The 19,400-nt window shown below is 45.3% G+C and overlaps 1 protein-coding gene across 1 annotated transcript in view; it reads left to right on the forward strand.

The window, feature by feature from the left end:
- MEGF10 (multiple EGF like domains 10) overlaps positions 1 to 19,400 on the forward strand; it is a 279,766-nt gene that overhangs the window by 230,395 nt on the left and 29,971 nt on the right. The window contains exons 14-17 of the mRNA XM_085632702.1: positions 3,986 to 4,132; positions 7,341 to 7,475; positions 7,962 to 8,090; positions 12,856 to 12,984. Coding sequence (XP_085488828.1) covers positions 3,986 to 4,132; positions 7,341 to 7,475; positions 7,962 to 8,090; positions 12,856 to 12,984 — 540 coding nt within the window. The remainder of the gene's footprint in view (positions 1 to 3,985; positions 4,133 to 7,340; positions 7,476 to 7,961; positions 8,091 to 12,855; positions 12,985 to 19,400) is intronic.

Consider the following 19,400-nt stretch of genomic DNA (forward strand, 5'->3'; position numbering starts at 1 on the left):
ACATTGTCCACAGATGCATGGAATAGCAGGCATTGTCAAATACAACAGGTCTGTCTTTTACAAGCTGGTGCAATTGATATTTTTTGTAATGCCAGTATGTGCCACAAGCATAAAAAAAGAAGGAAATAAAGACAACATGGCCATGTGCTTGCAATAAGATTGTAATAAAAACAAAATCACATCTATTTTAAAATAGAAAAGTATTTGTGTTTGTTAACAGGCAGGAGAGCTTAGAACATGTATAAACACCGTTTTTAGTTCTCATCAGACGAAAATATGGTTCTTAATAGCAATAACATTCTATTGCCTTTGAATTACTGAAACCGGAGGACACTGTCTAAATCTACATGAATGACTAAAAAAATAAAAGGATAAAGAATGGAAAGAAAAAATAATTGGAAAGGTATTGGCTCACCAGCCCTTTCACTGAAATGCACTTTTTTTTAAGGCAAATGTGCATGTGAGCAGGGTAAAGGCCACCATTCACAGTGCAGCAGAGCCAATGACTGAAGTGAGCTAGCCCCTGCCCCGTGTTATAAGCTGTGGCAAAACGTGAATGAGAGTAAAACAGGTCAGTGGACGAAGAAGGCTGACCAAATGCCCCTCTATACATGGATGTTTGCGTTATTTATGATTTTGTTTTATTACATGAGACTTGAGAAAAACCTAGACCAGACCTAAAATATAACATTCCATAAAAAACAATGAGCCATGCTCACAGAAAAGGGTTCATAGTTTTTATATATAAATATAGTGACGGTTATTACAGTACTGATTATATGTACGTGGAGAATGAGTTCTGTAAATCGATCCAAATACGGTGCCAGAATTATTCTTCTGAAACACTGTGACTTACTGAGCTAGAAATAGATCAGAATCAGGGAAGTGCTTATTGTATGACAATACTTACAATGAAGTATACAAAAAGTGATGGATGGAATGCTTGAATTAAACTTGGCCAATGGTAATTACTTGGAACTGCATCCCAGACCATTGTTATTTTGCCAACCATGCCACCTCAGTTTGGACCCAGGCATATGCAAAACAGTCTTGACCCTGCTCCAATGGGAACAGTTCAGCCAGAACTGCCAGGCCGTGACCTCCTTGAACGGAAACACAAGCAACCCAATGCTGATTTCACCCTTATAATTGCACATCTCTCAGGTATAGCTTGACCCCTGTCTGGGCATACCTGCCCCACTTATGGCGTCACAATGAAGTATAGAAAAAGTGATGAATGGAAACACTTTTACACAGTGGCATACCCAAACTTTAGGGTGCCCCCTTGCAAAGTACATGCACTGGCCCCCCATGCTCTGACCCCAGCCTAAAGCTCTCTGGACAGGGGCTTGTCAGTGCTGGAGGGGGCCCCCGGAGTTCGAGGGCCCCCTGCACCACTGGGGCTGCAAGGGCATATGTGATGCCACTGCTTTTACAGTGGCGCGTACAATACAGCCAAAAACCCTTCACATATTGCGTTTATTTAGTATGTAGTCCAGTTTAAATAGCACGCAATAAGACATTTATATACTTATTTACTTTTCATTACACATTTACCATTTTAATTCTCAAATATGTTCGATAAAATGCATTAGCACACAATCCTAAATGAAAATCTTGTATTACCGCTCACAAATCAGTTAACTGAGCACATCTTAGGAGATATTCACCTCAACCTCTGATCCACAAAGCTTTTTGTGAGTAATTGTGACTTACTCCAGGCTTAGAAGTGACTCATTTATGAATTTACAGGAGTAAGACATACTTACTCATAGACTCATTCACACAGCTTTATCTCATGAGTAAGCTAGTTATATATGTAATAGTAAAAATGCAGGTGTAATTCACACCTAAGACTTGAGTAAAAATTATTACTATATAACAGAAAAATCTTTGTGATGTAGGCCCACCAGCTGTGGGTGAAATAACATTAAAATGTGTAGCTTTATGAGTGGTGCAGTATGGTAGACATAGGAATTTAAAGAGATGTTGACGAAACTTTGTAGACTGTGTTAAGTTGCAACCTGTTTCACTGATGTAATGTAATATAAGGAGCACTTCTATAGTGCGGCTGCCACCCAACGGGTATCCTGGCGCTGGGATTACCAAAAGACACTGTGTGTAACTGAGATTGAAGAACAGAGCTGAGAATTAATCTCTAGGAATGAGTCTAGTTTTCAATTGCTTCCTGATGCACTCACTTCACTGATGCTTAGTGACTGAGCAAACCCACTGGCTCACTCAGTACTCTGGTGCCTACTGCCTGAATTATCTCATTGGCTTTTTCTTCCTCGTGCAGATCCCGCCATTGTTTTCCGTTTGACCAAAAGTTCATGTTTTGGCTGACATATACTGCAGCTGTTCCCACTCAGTACTCGGAATCCACACACTGGCTCCGGGTTAGAAGTTTGCTTCCCACAGAAAAGTGAACATTTCCATAAATGCATGGGGATATAAATTGTTTTGGTTCTGGCCCTGTTTTTGTCTCAGCAAAAGCCAGCTGTTCGCAAAAAGGGCCTCAAATTTGTCACACACGCCAGTTAATTTCTAGCAGTGGAATGAATTGTCTCTAAACTCTCATCCCGAGCACTACTGGCCCAGACGTACGTGACAGGCAAACTCCACTGCGACGTGTATTTCTATAGTGCGCTCACAACATGCAAGTCGCTCCCCCCCTGAAACGACTCACAAAGAGAGAGATACAACAGCGATTAACATGGTTCAACCAAGGCGTAGCCTTTTATTCACATAGAAACATAGTATCAGTGAGAAATCATCACCATAGTTAAGCAGATATTATTGTTGTGAGAATAGGGGGCGACCGATCAGCAAAAACAGCTCAAGGGTTGTACAAGCAATACAACGATTGTCTCAGCTTCCATTACTGCACAACAGCATGCAAACTGCCACAAGGCCCCTTTTCCAAAACCACCACCCATGCCCTCAACCAAGGGCATCCAGGAGATTATTGGCAAGCATGCCTTAGTAGAAACTTCCCCCCTCACACAGAGGGATGGGCAAGAACCGCAGTTCCATACCAGCACATACAACAGGGCACCACCTAGCGCTCCGTCCCTGCCGGGGCACCTGTCACCAGGCAAAGCCCCTCAGAATGTTCAACTCCGGGCTTCCAGGGGTAGGGCAGAAAGATCCAGGACCACCAGCAGGTCAGACCCCCCCCTTCCTGCCTGCCCAGTACCCACACAAATCAACACCCCTCCAAGGGGTCAGTTCAGTAAATCAGTCCAAACCTTTGAGTAGTCCCCTTTTTTTGATACTAGAAATTCTGCCAATTCCACCTTTCTCTAGGTGTGAACAGGAGTTCATGGTGACCACACTTATAGAGGATTCACATCAAATATATTTGTGTAGAATTCAGCATGTGGCAGCGGGTGAAAAATATATGGAAGATCTAGTTTGCGATCATTTATTATGAGCATGATTGTCATGAGCACAGTTCTTGGTGAGCCCGTTTGTGTGGAACTCTGGATGTGCGCATTTGTTGGAAATTAAGGCTGGAAACATTTGTGAGGAATTGTGATGACCACATCTGTGGAGAATATGTGATGAACGCATTGTGGTATGACGAGGTATTCGGTCCCGATACTGCTCCCTCATTGTCATCCAGTGACATCAACAGAATCCGATATCATGTGATTTAATTTCCTGTGATGTGTTCAATATCTAGAGCAAATTATTACATTTTCTTTGAGATCATGAAAGTTAGAGGTGATCTCATCTTGCAGATAATTGTTTATTATTGGTACCTGAAAAACTCGACTTTTTTGGTCCTACCCTGTTGTGAAGTGTATTACATAATGTGCAGTATGCTTTAAGAACCTCCAATTTCGAATCTGCTGTCAAGTACAACAAAACATTGATTATTCAGCAAGGGGCTCCCAATTTTCACAGCATGATCCGCACATTTCTGGACCAGTCATTCCATCGAGCCCAGCTGATATACCTTTGTCTCTCTTCTCCACAGGTATACACTGTGACAGCGTGTGTCCAGAAGGGCACTGGGGGCCCAACTGTTCGTTGTCCTGTGTTTGCAACAATGGTGCATCCTGCTCCCCTGACGAAGGCATCTGCGAGTGCGCACCCGGGTATAGGGGCAACACGTGCCAGAGAAGTATGTGAACCACTCATTGCTGTTATCTTTCTGTCGAGTTTGCATTTCTCAAGAAGTCGAGGGAAACAGTTCAGTGAAATAGAAGTAACTATTGCCTAGATTGCGCTGGAAAATTACAACATTTATGTTTTTTCAGAATTTAGCTAAAATGCTGATTTTCACTTCGTAATTTCAAGAAAATCCAAGCATTTGTGAATAGTGATTTTTTTAATGGAGCAACAAAGAGGGTCCGAATCACATAAAATGTGTAAATATCTTAAAATATATATATTTTTTCTGATATACAAAAGCCACAGGAGTACGTTAGAGAAATTACTTTTCACAGTTTTCATGAGGTACGTCTGTGTACCTTAAGCCTACGGATGCTCTTCATTGTGAAATATTGACAGGAATGGAGATTAGGTAGATGTAAAATTTCCATTTTGTCTTTGCATTTTTGTTTCCAATGAAAAGATATTTCCACTGGAAAATTCCACATCCGCTAACACAATTGGAAATGAAGTTGTCCAAAGCCCATCCCATGCTTGTAGCATCAGGTACATTTGGCTGATCCAGGCATAAGTTTAAACATAGATTGAAGTGTGGTGAGCTCATTGCAAATGTTGGTAAATGCGAAAAAATATTTAGCTTTGGGACTTAGTCACATATTGCATGGACTCCTCCCTTGTGTATGCACGCTTCATCCTTTCTTGCAGTCACACGTGGACAAATAAAGATACATGATGGGCCTCTATACTCTCAGCTTACATCTCCATCCAGAAAATACACACATGGATTGATCAGAACTTTCTACAAGACTTTCTCACTTTTTACATGCGTACGTCTGATTTATGAGTATGAACGTCCTAGGAATCCGCCTGGGCTAGTGAAAGGATAGTATAGTATATCAGTTTTCAGGCTCTCTCCTGTCCCATCTTTTGACGTGAACAGTGAATCTTGATAAGACATGACCATAAATGAAAACACACATTTTTGGGCCACTATCAGTATCGAATTCAAGCAATTCTAGCAGTTTATATCGGGAGAAGAGACCCATGTGGTCTTGAGAGCGAATGTACTATACGTCATTGTACTCATTGGCTTGGTCAACGCAAGGTATCACTACCAACCACTCAGAGAGTCTGCAAGAATATCTGTTACTTTTCCCAGGGGACATTTTCTTGTAATGCTTAACAGCTTCCAAAGTCTTGGTTGACACGAAGACCACAAACAATCCTCAGAAATGGCCAGCAAGTTAAGCCTAAAGGAATCCTGTAAGGATGCTTACCGCACAGGCACTTTATGTAGGTGAGGCCTCGCTAATGAATCTTTACAGAGGTTGCCCCTTTTCCTTTAGCTGTTAGCACCCTCAACAGCTCTGTTCGAAGCCCTGTTGTAGAGTTTCAAGGAGGGGCTCAGTTAGGAAATAAATTCTCAATGAACGTTGGTACGAAATATGTGGCGCTAGATGGTAACTAAGTGGCAGGACCTGCCCTCAAGGGGTTAAATCCATGCCATGAAATGACTCATGAAACAAACTGTGCCTCTGGCCTCTTTCATAGAGGCACATCGCCTTCATATCAGAGGGTCATTACACCCTCTGAACTGCGTAGCTGTAGATCGTGTGAGTTAACCCATCTTTGCTTCACCCCATGTTCTGGCACCTTTTGACACATTTTTAAAATTTAGAAATTGATGGCTTGCCCAGCATTTCGTTTTAGAGCATGTTGTACTACACAAAACAACTAGGTGCTGGAATTATTTCCTGGATCATGAAATCTACGTTGACTCGTTTTCAAGCATGCGTAGCCTATCACCATGTACCGTCACACAACATAGTCAAGCAAATTTTCCAGGTTTTAAGAGACATTTTCTTGCTGTCAGTGGCTTGTCACCAAGGATGACTGGTAGAGGCTGGTGTACCCTACAACAGCACAGAACACACACATACAAACAAAGAGACCTGCATTAAACTAAGCAACATCCATTTAAACAATTTTATCAAATTTTCTATATGTGTGTGTGTGTGTATATATATAATTGTTTGGTTATTTCAAAATGAAGAGGTGTTCACTTCCATTCCTATGTAGCCCGGGTACGCAATGACAATCAGTGATTGTCGCCTGCTAGCTGTTGATGTCCTCAGTGAAAATGCTACCAGCCTTAGTGTAAACTGCTGTGAACTGGTGAACACTTATGATAAGGCATTATCCTCCCAAGAAATACACTGTGGCCAGGCTTAGCAGATAGGTCAAGAAGTAGGTAGCAGGCGATTGTTAACTACTATCTTCATCCTATATATGGCGATACATTTAGAGAGGCTTTGGGCACAAATGTTGGGAAATTTGCACTGCTGACACCATAAAAATGGAAATTAAATCAATATAAGTTCCTAGTTGCTGATGCAGATCTATAGATGTAAATTCTGGAGATGTCTTAAAAGGAGATCTGGTTCTTTGCCATTCACAAGTAAAGCACTGTTTTTGGTCCGCACGTCACTCACCCCTGACTTACCATACACACTAAAAAGGCAAAAAACAGCGAGCAACTCACGAAACCAACCTGCTCTACAACTATCAAATAGGCCAGTGACCACCTCCCTCTTTTGTTGCGGAGGAAAACTCTGACTCAACGCATCTAAGGTCTACCTTCGGACATTGGAAGACATTTATAAGCAGTTTCTTTTTTTTAAAAAAAGGAATTCTCTAAGCATTGAATATTTTTTCTAAGAGCTTTATGTGCTCAGGAAATTCTTCAGAATCTTACGTTGACAAGGAGTTCGCTGTTGTCGTTTTTGCGTGCTCTATCAAACTCTGTAGATAAGTAACTTCAACACAAATTATGCAGGCCGGCACATGTGGAGCTCCCGACTACACCTGACGCAAGTGGGTTGGCTCAGGTGGGTGTCAAGGTGCTAAAGCAGTGGTTGAACCTGTCAATGGATCCAAGGATAATTCAAGGAACAGGCAGGAACACATCATTTTAGTAAAGGCAAACGTACCATGTGGTTTAGGATTTTTGGAGGGATTTAATGATGCTACCCGTTTTTATTACTGTCAAGTGTGGTATTCAAGCAACTGTCACAGATGTCTTGAAGAACTTCTGATTCTTAAAATGGAGCTTTACCTGAGCCGATTTATGCTGCTAGTTCAAGATAGTTTCTTTTCAAGTTATTTATTCTCAGGGCTGTAGACTGTGGACAGTTGCTCATAGCTCTTTCTTTTGGCAGTCTGTTCCCCTGGCTTTTATGGTCACCGCTGCAGCCAGCCTTGCCCTCAGTGCGTGCACAGCAACGGACCCTGCCATCACGTGACGGGACAGTGCGACTGCTTGCCTGGTTTCACAGGAGCCCTCTGCAATGAAGGTATGTGCCATGTACTGTATCCCTCATGCGCAGCCCTCATGACAGTTTTCGGGAAGGAACGGGTCACATTTCACTACTCATTCAAAAATTTTAATTTGTCATTTCTACTTACCCTTGGAATTTTGATTAGTAAAGTATTTTTCTTCCTATTTTATAATTCTGATACTTTTAAAGGTTTTGAAGATGAGTTTACTCCTTTTCCCTGAAAAAAAAAATTATTTGGACATCCATATGTAAAAATAATATAATCTACCTGCAATTTATTTAATGGCAATGCATGATTTCATGGTCAAGAGAACTGAAAATTATGTTGTAATATTTTAAATTATGGGTAAGGAGGTAATTGTGTAGTAACGATATGCTCACAGAGGTATGCCGACCAACTCTATTTAAACATTGAAAGACAAATACCACGGGGAAAGTAATATAAAAGAAACACCAAGGTTGCCTTTAGCACAAAATGTCAGTAACAATGTTTCTCTGCAGTGTGTCCTAGCAGCAGATACGGGAAAAATTGTGCTGGAATTTGCACGTGCACCAACAATGGAACTTGTAATCCCATTGACGGGTCATGCCAGTGCTACCCTGGCTGGATTGGCAGTGACTGTTCACAGGGTAAGTACCTGCTCACGTATTCCTCTTGACTTTAATCCATTTTCAAGATATTTAAAGACTACTACATCTTTGGTGACGAGCTGGGCAAGAACAATCCTATATTTCCTGAACTGCCGTCCATGAAATTTTCGAAATGCACAAGTTCTTTTTTGCATCCTGTACGACCTGGCCTTTTCTGCAGGGTCATCCCAAAACATTTTGCCTTCACCATTCACCTTTTGGCTGAATTTGTTTTTGTTGGCCTTAGGACTCTGTGCACATTACCACTGCTAACCAGTGCTAAAGTGCTTGTGCTCTCTCCGTAAAGCATAATAGAATTCGCTTATACCCAATTGACATATTTAATTAACTTATAAGTCCCTAGTAAAGTGGCGCTACATGTGCCTAGGGCCTGTAAATGGAATGCTACTAGTAGTCCTGCAGCACGGGTTGTGCCACCCACTTTAGTAGCCCTTTAAACATGTCTCAGGCCTGCCATTGCTGAGACTGTGTGTGCAGTCTTAACCTGCCATGTGGACCCGACAAAATAAACCTTTTGTCAGGCCCAAACCTACCCTTTTAATACATATAAGTCACCCCTAAGGTAGGTCCTAGACAGCCCAAAGGGCAGGTTGCAGTATATTTAAAAAGTTGGACATGGACTTTTAAGTTGTACATGTCTTGGTAGAGAAAACTCTAATTATTTTACTTTTTACTACTGCAACACCTATCTCTCTTATAGGATAACATTGGAGTTGCCTTAATACATTTTACCAGTGTAATTTCCAAATGGGAAGAGATGAATAAATCATGTTTGGTGTCTCTAGTATCCATATTTAAAATCCTATCTTATGGTCTGCTGTGAATCTGCTGAATCATGTATTCTCATTTAGACACTGGTCCATTGTCTGCACAATGTTTAGATTATTGTTTTCCCTGCACGTTCTGCAAGGTTTGTTTATTCACATAGAAATGGTTATCGATGCACACATTGTTCAACTGCTTCACTGTACCATTGAAGGGCCGTGGCCCTGTGTATCGAAATATGACGAAATAAAAATGTGTTTAAAAAAAAAACAAATCCTATCTTATGGTGTAGTTGGATTTTAAATTACAATTCTGAAAATGCCACTGTTCTAAAGTTGCCATTTCCTTGCCTTAGCCATGTGACTGGGTGTAGTTAACAATAGTGCTTTGTGTATTCCTCCTAGACAGTTGCACATAATGGGAGCTTAGGTGTGACTTGATGGGCCATCACTAGCAGGATGAGAGAGAGGTGCTAGGTCCGGCCTCACTTGCACCTGAATAGGCTGTGTATTGTCTCCACACAAAATGCGGAATGCTCCCCTTTAGTGAGTTTGGAGCCTGGGCCAGGAAGGCAGGGCATCAGTGAACTTCAAAGGCATGCCACTAGAAGCTTTTCGCCACTGCTAAGGCATAACTGTGTATAAAAGAAGGATCTCAGACACCACCACTTCAGTACACTTCTGAAACTGCGGCTACTCTGCCAGAAAGAAGGACTGCTGTACTGTTGAAAGGACTTCTACTCCGCTAGACTGCTACTCTGAAGGAGCTATTGCTCAGCTGACCTAATGCCTGCTGCCTCTGTGCCTGAGAGGAAGAACTGGACCCGCAATCCATCTTGACTCCAGGACCCCAGAGTGACTCAAAGGGCTAGTCTAATTACCTACTGGCCTGAGCATCAGAGACATAACAGGCCCGACAGCTCCTGGATCCGCCTTTAGTGAGTTTCTGACCCCCAAGTCATGCCCCACAGGTCCTGGACCCTTGGTGTGGCACTTGAGCTCTTGAAATCAAGCTTTTGGGCTCTTTGCAACTGCGAACTGGCCCATTGGCAATATAACTGCGTGGCTTGCACTGAAAATCAGTGCGAGCTGCCGCTAGCCCGTCTCTTTGCACAGCAGCATCGACAGCCAGCAAAGAAACTGCCAATGAGAAGCTCCAGCTCGCCCATCCACAATGCCCAGCTTTCTCTTCACGCCACACCAACTGCAGCCCGCGACGCTCTCCTTGGTCTTCACTACCCTCTCCAAAGCAAACAGGACTCTTGGCACAAAACTTAAGAAGAGAAAACTTCAGTGGGACTAACCTGGGACTGTATCCGACCTGCACTCCATTGCGGTTAGCCTGAACTTTTGACTATGACCCATCCAGTGCGACCATATAGCACCGGTTGACCCCTTATGCTTTTAGGCACTATACTGCAGTTTATTCTTTAAAAATTCATAACCCCGGTTTTACTCATTGGATTTTTGTCGTTTTGGTCTTGATTTATTTATTAAATTAAGCTCTATTTTCCTAATCTGGTTTGAGATGTTTTTGTGTGGTGTGTTCACTGTTTTACTGTTTGAAGCATTACAAAAATATTTTACACATTGCTCACAAATGAAGACTGACTGCTTCTGCAGCACACGTAGAAAGAGGAAAAATCCTCAAAGGGTTGTTTTTGTGCAGGAAGGTGTCACCTCCTTTCCACAAACAATCCTGCTGGCACTGCAGGCCCCCTTGCACCATGGCGTACGGAGGTGTGCGTTAGCGCTTGGCAGCCTAAAGTGTGCCAGCGCAGCAAGTTGTCTTGCTGCAAGGCATTGCATGAAATATTGATAAGTCTGCCCCAAGATATTTCACAGTATACAGTACAGTTGCCATTCACTGCTTTGTCTCTGCGTAATTGCCTTCTCTGGTCATTCCTTCACTGTGGCCGTTAATAGGTGGGAAGACGGCCAGTCCTACCTTTGTCCACGGGCCATTGTTGCTAACTGACCCAGCCTCTTTAAAGCAGGGCCCACCACAACCGCGTTCTTCACGCATAGAGACTGCATAGTGCCATCATGACTACACTTCCATAGTAAAGATTCAAGGAAGGACACGCAGATCATATTAAAGTGGCCATATTCAGACCCAGACACATCCCTCTGTGGCTTCCTTTTGCAGAGCAAAAAGTGACCAGACAAGCAGTATTCTAATTATTTTATTTTAATCTGAAAATAGTTCAAGCAGCGATTATCTGACAGCCTTGGGCTTTCTCTTTTTAGCTTTGCTGTCCTTGGCTACAAGTTACTTAAATATAGTGTATGAAAAAGATGTTGAAAATTGAAGGTGGAGAGGGATGTGTAGCTTGCATGAAGCTAGAAGCTGTCAGTGTGGCAGAGCACTGGCTGAAGCCCACTTTCATCATGTGGGCCAGTCTCTGCTATTTTTGAAGTATCTGCTTTGGATACTTGAGAAGCATCAGTCTCAGATTCTTGGAGAGTGGGGCTGGTAAGCAGACTGACCGAAGCACTGGTGAGAATGTGGAATCCACGAGCATGAATGGACGCTCCAGAGGCCACACTTATGACCACAGAGGAGGAAGTTGTTTCATTTTATGCAAAGGCACACAGTTCTCTGTTAGAGGAGCCCAACAACGTCCTTCTGTGCTAGTAGATGCCCTTTGGACAAACGTGCCGACCCTTTTCCTGTTTATGACCCTACATTCCTCATTGACTGCCCCATTCACTTCTTCAGTGGTGGACATCACTCTTCCTAGCACTGTGCGGACATAAATAGAAACACGTGCTATAGGAAGAGGACGCCATATTGTTTCACACTATTGTACCTTATGCTAGAGCCTTTCTCACCACACTGCATATTCAGCATGCACTCTGTAAAGTCTTCCAGATGGGTAGACACTGAGTGCTAAATAAACATAATTACTTAGTTGAAGATATAACATGGGCGATAGTACCCAGTCTTCCCTGCACGCCGGAAATGTGTGTCTTGTGTCGTACATGGTCTGGAAACAAACTCCAAGACTAAGTGTCGGGGAATGAAGTCTTGGGTTAAAGGTCAATAGACTGCCCTGGTGCAAGAGGCCTCCCTAAAATAGATTGTACTGTAGTTTTCTATTGAATTACGAACTGTTGCAATACACTTCCTTCCATGCCCAGGGGGAAGCTTATTAGTAACACAGATGGGCCCCAACAGGCAATGCCGTGATTGTACATGACCAGTTCTGTCCTTCAGGACAGAGCTGTAGATGTTAAGAATGAGCGGTTATTCTGAACTGTCCTAAGACAGCGATGCACTCATTTTGAGGATTCCACTGAGGTGAAGGGCATTGGCTCCAGCTCTCATACTTATGCCAAAATCCTCTTCAAAAGCTTTTTTCACAAGGCTTATCCAAGAAGCTGAGAAGCATTGCCAGAGGACCATAAAACCTTAGAGCACCTTTAGCTAACACTCAAGATGCCATGGTGTGGTTGAGGTACATTGGTTTTCTCATCTTGTCCTGTCCAGCTTTGTTTACATTAGTTTGGCCTGCAGTTAACCCGTTTAGACCCAGATTGTCCACAATTCACTGAGGGCCACTCATTCTCTGGTGCTAAGCTTCTGCCTAAACGTTTGGTGGGATTGAGGCTGCTGGCACCAAGCACCTGCAAAGGGATCACATTGGCAAGCTTACCTTGCGTTAATACATAAGAAACCGAGAAATATTCTAAACGAAAGCTGTTAAGAAGATGAAGCAAATACTTTTAATATAGTGGAAGGTTGAGCTTTTTCTATGGTTCTATGGACATTCCAAAAAGCCTTGAGCCAGCCACTGCCAGTGTCTTGGAGGTTGTTGAAGATGACAAAAGGTGTTAATTGAGTCTGCCCCTGTGAAATTCCATCACGAGAGCTTCAGATTAGATTATATACAGTTTGAGACATTGCCCATTTCTGTGTGTTGCAGGAGGTTACAAAGAGCTCTGTTTGTGATTTCTAACTGCCCTTGATCTTTTAGCGTGCCCGCCTGCCCACTGGGGACCAAACTGCATCCATACATGCAACTGTCACAACGGAGCCTTCTGCAGCGCCTACGACGGAGAGTGCAAGTGCGCCTCTGGGTGGACTGGACTCTACTGTACACAAAGTAAGTGCAGCCCCGTCCTGTTCAAGTGACCACTTGGACTTTTGTAAACAACTCAGAAAGCATCTGTTCCTTCAGTTCTCCTCGTAGCCATGGTTTGTGCATTCAGAAAATCCCAGTGTAGTTACATTGCCACTTCCAGATGCTTCTCACAGTTTTACTACAGCTTGGATGTCTGTTGACTGCTGCTTTTAATGCTCTAACTCGTTTTGCGCAATGCTTATTTAGTAAAAATGTGCTGTTAAATGTGAATAGGACACTTTACCCCGCACACTTTTACTCCACATGGCTTTACCCTGCAGTTTTTACACAGCAAACTCTTTTACAACGCAGGGCTTTACAACGCAATCCATTTCAACGCATTCCCCATTACAACGCAATTTACTATTCTATCTCTCCAGGGGCGTTACTTTGGAGGATGCGTTGTAATAGTTTGCTGTGTAAAGATTTTGCGTTGTAAAAAATGCCGGGTAATGGCATGTGGAGTGACGCATGCGGGGTAAACGATGTGTTCGAGGCATATGAGCTGCAGATTGTACACTTAGCATAGGTCGCCATCTGGTGTTGGGCCCGGATGTTTGCAGTTTGTTTTTCTTCTTGGACAGTCTTTGGAAGTCACGAGTTTGGTGACTCCTCCTTCGGTCCGTACTGCGCATGGGCTTCGGCTCCATCCTCAGATTGTTTTTTTCCGCCATCGGGCTCGGATGTGATACTTCGTGCTCCGGCTTCGAACTTCTACGGTTCCAGCCTCGACGGAAAATCCTCGATTCTTCGAGTTCCTCATCATCTTCATCTCTCAAAGCGGCACTTTCTCCATCCCGTACATCGACACCGGCCTTCGGGCCCTCCGCGACTCCGGTCCCGGCCGATGGAAAGGACTCCGTTCAAAAAGTGCCCAAAATGTGGGTCTAAATTTCCCCACACCGACCTCCATCAGGTGTGTAACCTTTGCCTCTCTCCGGAACACGAGGCTAGAGACTGCCCCGCCTGCAAGTCTTTTCGATCGAAGAAGACCATCCGAGATCGAAGAGCTCGACGCACCATGGCGCACTCATCCTCCGCAGCTCCACCGGACATCTTCGGAGACGACGCCGAAGCTTCGGGGCAAACACACACCGAGCAGGAGGAAGACGTCGTCAGCGCTTCCGAGGCCGACGACTCCGACGTGGAGGACGTTACACCAGCGCAGCGGGCCGTGAGTACTATGCCCCCTCCCACCCCCGCGCCGAAAACCAAAGAGACTCAGGTTACTCCCTCGCCTGCCGGCCTGGGCAAAACCAAAACCAAAACTTCGATCACCCCACCTTCGGGCCCGGTGTCGAAGCCCCCAAAGTCTCATGGCAGCTCGGGATCGAGCCAGCCGACACCCGGTGCCGAAAAACAGCATCCGGCACCGAAGACTGCAAAATCCAGCTCGACTCCGAAACCACCGGTGCCGAAGCCTGGACACTCGGTGCCGACCAAACACAAACACAAATCTGTCGGCACCGACGCTCCGGCGCCGAAACATCATTCGACGCCGAAACACCCGGAGACCTCAAAAAAGCATGGCGCACACAGACCATCGAAACCCCCGGTTCCGAAATCACCGGTGCCGACAGACGACTCGACACCATTGGCTCTGTTTACACCAGACCCTTTACAAAAAACTTTGTCCAAAGATCCAAAGACTGGGCTTTTGACTTTAACTACTAAGAAAAGACGCCTTGATGCTCCGGCTCCTCCTCCTCCACCCAAAAGGAAGGACTCTGCTACTTCTCCCCTCAGAGTGCCCTCCCCACCACCGCCTCCCCTACCCCCTCCACCTCCTCCACCGCCTCCACCTCACAGGTCTCCGCCACCTTTACCTCACTACGATCCGGCCCCATCCCCAGATCCGGATGATGGGGATCCGGACAATTACCCGGCGGACGCCCCAATGGATCCCACTCCACCAGGGACCCCAGATCCATGGGAGGATTACAATAACCCTGATATACCCAATGTACCTCAGGACGACCTATACCCATCAAGGCCGTCTCCTCCAGAGGACTCCTTAGGGTTTCATCATTTAGTGCAGAGAGCAGCACACTACCATGGGGTGGACATGCACAGTGAACCAGTAGAAGAAGACTTCCTACTGGATACATTTGATATACAAGACAAATCTACTTCCATTTTACCCATGCTTAAGGGTGTCACCAAGCACGCTACAGAGGTGTTCAAAGACCCTGTCAGAGCCAGAGTACTGAACCCTAGAATAGAGAAGAAGTACAAGGCGGCACCCACAGACCCTGCTTACATCAAGGGCCCTGCTCCCCTAGATTCCCTAGTTGTCTCCACAGCTAGAAAGCGGGCTAACTCCCAATCCTCAGGAGATGCCCCACCGCCAGACAAAGAATCTAAACTTCTGGACGCGTCTGGTAAACGCACCGCCTCCCAAGCTGCAAACATGTGGCGCATTGCAAACACACAAGCACTGCTTGCGCGATATGATAGAGCACACTATGACGAACTAGAGGCTCTTATGCAGCACCTTCCAGAAAAATACAAGCACAAGGCTCATGACCTGATACAGGAGGGTAAACTAATTACAAACACCTCCATTAAGTGTGCCCTCGATGCAGCCGACACTGCTTCTAGGGCCATAAATACCAGTGTCCTGCTTCGTCGCCACGCCTGGCTCAGGATCTCAGGGTTCAAGCCTGAAGTCCAGGCATCCATACTCAATCACCCCTTTGACCAGGAAACACTCTTTGGGCCAAAGGTGGACGAAGCGCTCGAAAAGATGAAGAAAGACACGGACACAGCAAAGTCTATGGGGGCACTCCAAACACAAGCCTCCAAACGTTCCTTTCGACGCTCGTCCTTTCGTGGCACAGGCAGAGGCTCCTCCACCGATAACGCCTCTACCTCCTACAAGTCCCCTCCTCAAAATACCTTTTCAAAGGGCAATCAGAGAGGTGGTTACAGGGGTAACAACAATAAGGGCAGGGGCAAAACCAACAACACCCGTTCTGCCACCCCCCCGCGCAATGACTCCCCTCCGCTCCCCCCAGACCATTCCACTCCGGTCGGGGGCAGACTACAAAACTTTATCCACGTATGGGAGTCCATAACATCGGACAAATGGGTGACCCAAATCATTCGGTCAGGGTACTGTCTAGAGCTAACATCTACCCCGCCCAATATCCCACCAAGACACCGTCCAATGTCTCAAGAACATTCCACACTGCTCAAACAAGAGGTACTCTCACTCCTGCAAAAACACGCTATAGAGCAGGTCCCCGTCAATCAACGAAATCTAGGGGTCTACTCTCTATATTTCTTAATACCAAAGAAAGACGAGACCCTCAGACCCATTCTGGACCTCCGACCTCTAAATGCCTACATACATTCAGACCATTTTCACATGGTCACTCTACAACAAGTCCTCCCACTCCTCTGCCAGGGAGACTTTCTCACAACCTTGGATCTGAAAGACGCATACTTTCACATTCCAATACACCCCTCTCACAGGAAATACCTCAGGTTCGTGGTGGACGGGCAACATTACCAATTCACGGTTCTCCCCTTCGGGGTCACCACTGCACCACAAGTGTTTACCAAATGCCTAGCAGTAGTAGCAGCACACCTCAGACGTCAACACATTCACGTCTTCCCTTACTTAGACGACTGGCTGATAAAAGCCACGTCCTACCACCAATGTGTGCAACATACAAACAGCACCATCCAACTGCTCCACCAGCTAGGCTTCACGGTGAACTACCAAAAGTCCCACCTCATACCATCTCACACAAAGCAATATCTCGGGGCCACTATAGACACCTCCAAAGGTATTGCCTATCCAAACTCAGCCAGAATCACAAGCATTCAAGCCTTACGCAAAACATTCCTTCCCCAACACTCTCTTCCAGCAAGAGTGTTCATGAAGCTCATAGGAATGATGGCGTCTTGCATATTTATAGTGCCCCATGCAAGACTCCACATGCGTCCACTTCAAGAGTGCCTAGCACAACAGTGGAACCAGGCCCAGGGTCAGCTGACGGATCTGGTGTTGGTGGACGGCCGCACACATCACTCTCTGCAGTGGTGGAACACCACAAACCTTTCCAAAGGACGGCCGTTCCTGGACCCGGTTCCTCAGGTGATTCTAACAGCGGACGCATCGCTCTCCGGCTGGGGAGCGCACCTCCTACACCTCACAATGCAAGGTCTATGGACGCCACAGCAAAAATTGCTCCACATCAACCATCTGGAGCTCTTGGCGATCTTTCTAGCCCTAAAATCTTTCCAAAAACAAATTTCGGGCAAAGCAGTCCTCATTCGCACAGACAACATGACTGCGATGTATTATATACAAAAACAGGGGGGGACACACTCTCCCCAGCTCTCCCGCTTAGCCCAGAGCATATGGAGATGGGCAATTCCCCAAAACATCTTTCTCCTGGCACAGCACGTTCCAGGAGTACAAAACACCATAGCAGATCTGCTCAGCAGACAAACGCAACAACTACACGAATGGGAACTGCATCCACAAGTTCTTCACCCATTCTTCAAACAGTGGGGGCATCCTCAAATAGACCTCTTCGCCACCCACGAAAACAAAAAATGCCCAAGCTTCGCCGCCAGATACCCACACCCATTGTCCAAGGGCAATGCGATATGGATGAACTGGTCAGGCAGATTTGCATACGCCTTTCCACCTCTCCCACTAATTCCATTAGTGGTCAGGAAGCTACAACAGCACTCCCTCACACTCATTCTGGTAGCTCCAACGTGGGCCAGGCAGCCGTGGTACACCACGCTACTACAACTATCAGTGGTACCACATCAAAAACTGCACCTTTCCCCATGCCTCCTAACCCAGAACCATGGAGAAATCAGGCACCCGGACCCAGCTCAGCTCAACCTGGCGATCTGGCTCCTGAAATCTTAGAATTCGGATACCTTAACCTTCCCCCTGATTGCATGAACATCATCATGGAAGCCAGACGTCCTACCACTAGAGCATGCTATGCCGCAAAGTGGAAAAGATTTGTAATTTACTGCCGTAACAATACAATCAACCCCCTAGATGCATCCATACAGCACATCATATGCTATCTGCTCCATCTTCACAGGTGTAACCTGGCATATTCATCCATACGCCTACACCTAGCAGCGATCGCTGCTTATCTACAAAACAGGCAGCATTTATCACTCTTCAGAGTGCCCGCTATTAAAGCTTTCATGGAAGGCCTTAAACGAGTAATTCCTCCCAGGGCACCACCTTCCCCTGTATGGAATCTAAATTTAGTTCTTACACGACTAATGGGTCCGCCCTTCGAACCAATGCACAAATGTGAGCTACAGTTTCTCACCTGGAAAACAGCTTTCCTTGTAGCTATCACTTCCCTTAGAAGGGTTGGTGAAATACAAGCGTTCACCATACAGGAACCCTACATACAAATGCATCACAGCAAGGTCATACTTCGCACAAATCCGAAGTTTCTGCCCAAAGTCATTTCCCCCTTCCACCTCAATCAATCAGTGGAATTACCTGTCTTCTTTTCGCAACCCCAATCTGTTGCAGAAAGGGCCTTACACACACTTGATGTAAAAAGGGCGTTACTATACTACATACAAAGAACGCAACCCTTCAGGAAGACTAAACAATTGTTTGTTTCCTTCTCTCCACCACATAAAGGCAACCCCATTTCAAAATCAGGGATAGCTAGGTGGATTGTAAAATGCATACAAATTTGCTATCAAAAGGCAAAGAGAACATTATCTGTTCCCCCTAAAGCCCACTCTACAAGAAAGTTAGGGGCTTCTATGGCTTTTCTAGGGAATATACCCTTAGATGACATCTGCAAGGCAGCCACATGGTCTACACCGCACACCTTCACAAAACACTACTGTGTAGATGTGCATTCCAAGCAGCAAGCTAGGGTGGGCCAGGCTGTACTAAAGACACTTTTTCAAACAGCTGCAACGGATACCGGTGGTCGCCGCTAAGGTTGGGTACTGCTATATAATCTATGCTAAGTGTACAATCTGCAGCTCATATGCCTCGAACGGAATATGCTACTTACCAGTATGCATCTGTTCTTGGCATGTAGAGCTGCAGAGTTGTACACGCCCACCCGCCTCCCCGGCTACCTGTACCCGTTCCAGTACATCTTATTTAGATACAACACATGGGTTTCTCACTGTTATTACTACGCTCCATCATTTCCCTGTTGGCGAAAAACAATCTGAGGATGGAGCCGAAGCCCATGCGCAGTACGGACCGAAGGAGGAGTCACCAAACTCGTGACTTCCAAAGACTGTCCAAGAAGAAAAACAAACTGCAAACATCCGGGCCCAACACCAGATGGCGACCTATGCTAAGTGTACAACTCTGCAGCTCTACATGCCAAGAACAGATGCATACTGGTAAGTAGCATATTCCTTCC

The sequence above is a fragment of the Triturus cristatus genome, chromosome 2_1 (genome assembly GCF_964204655.1).
Source record: "Triturus cristatus chromosome 2_1, aTriCri1.1, whole genome shotgun sequence".
NCBI lineage: Eukaryota > Metazoa > Chordata > Amphibia > Caudata > Salamandridae > Triturus > Triturus cristatus.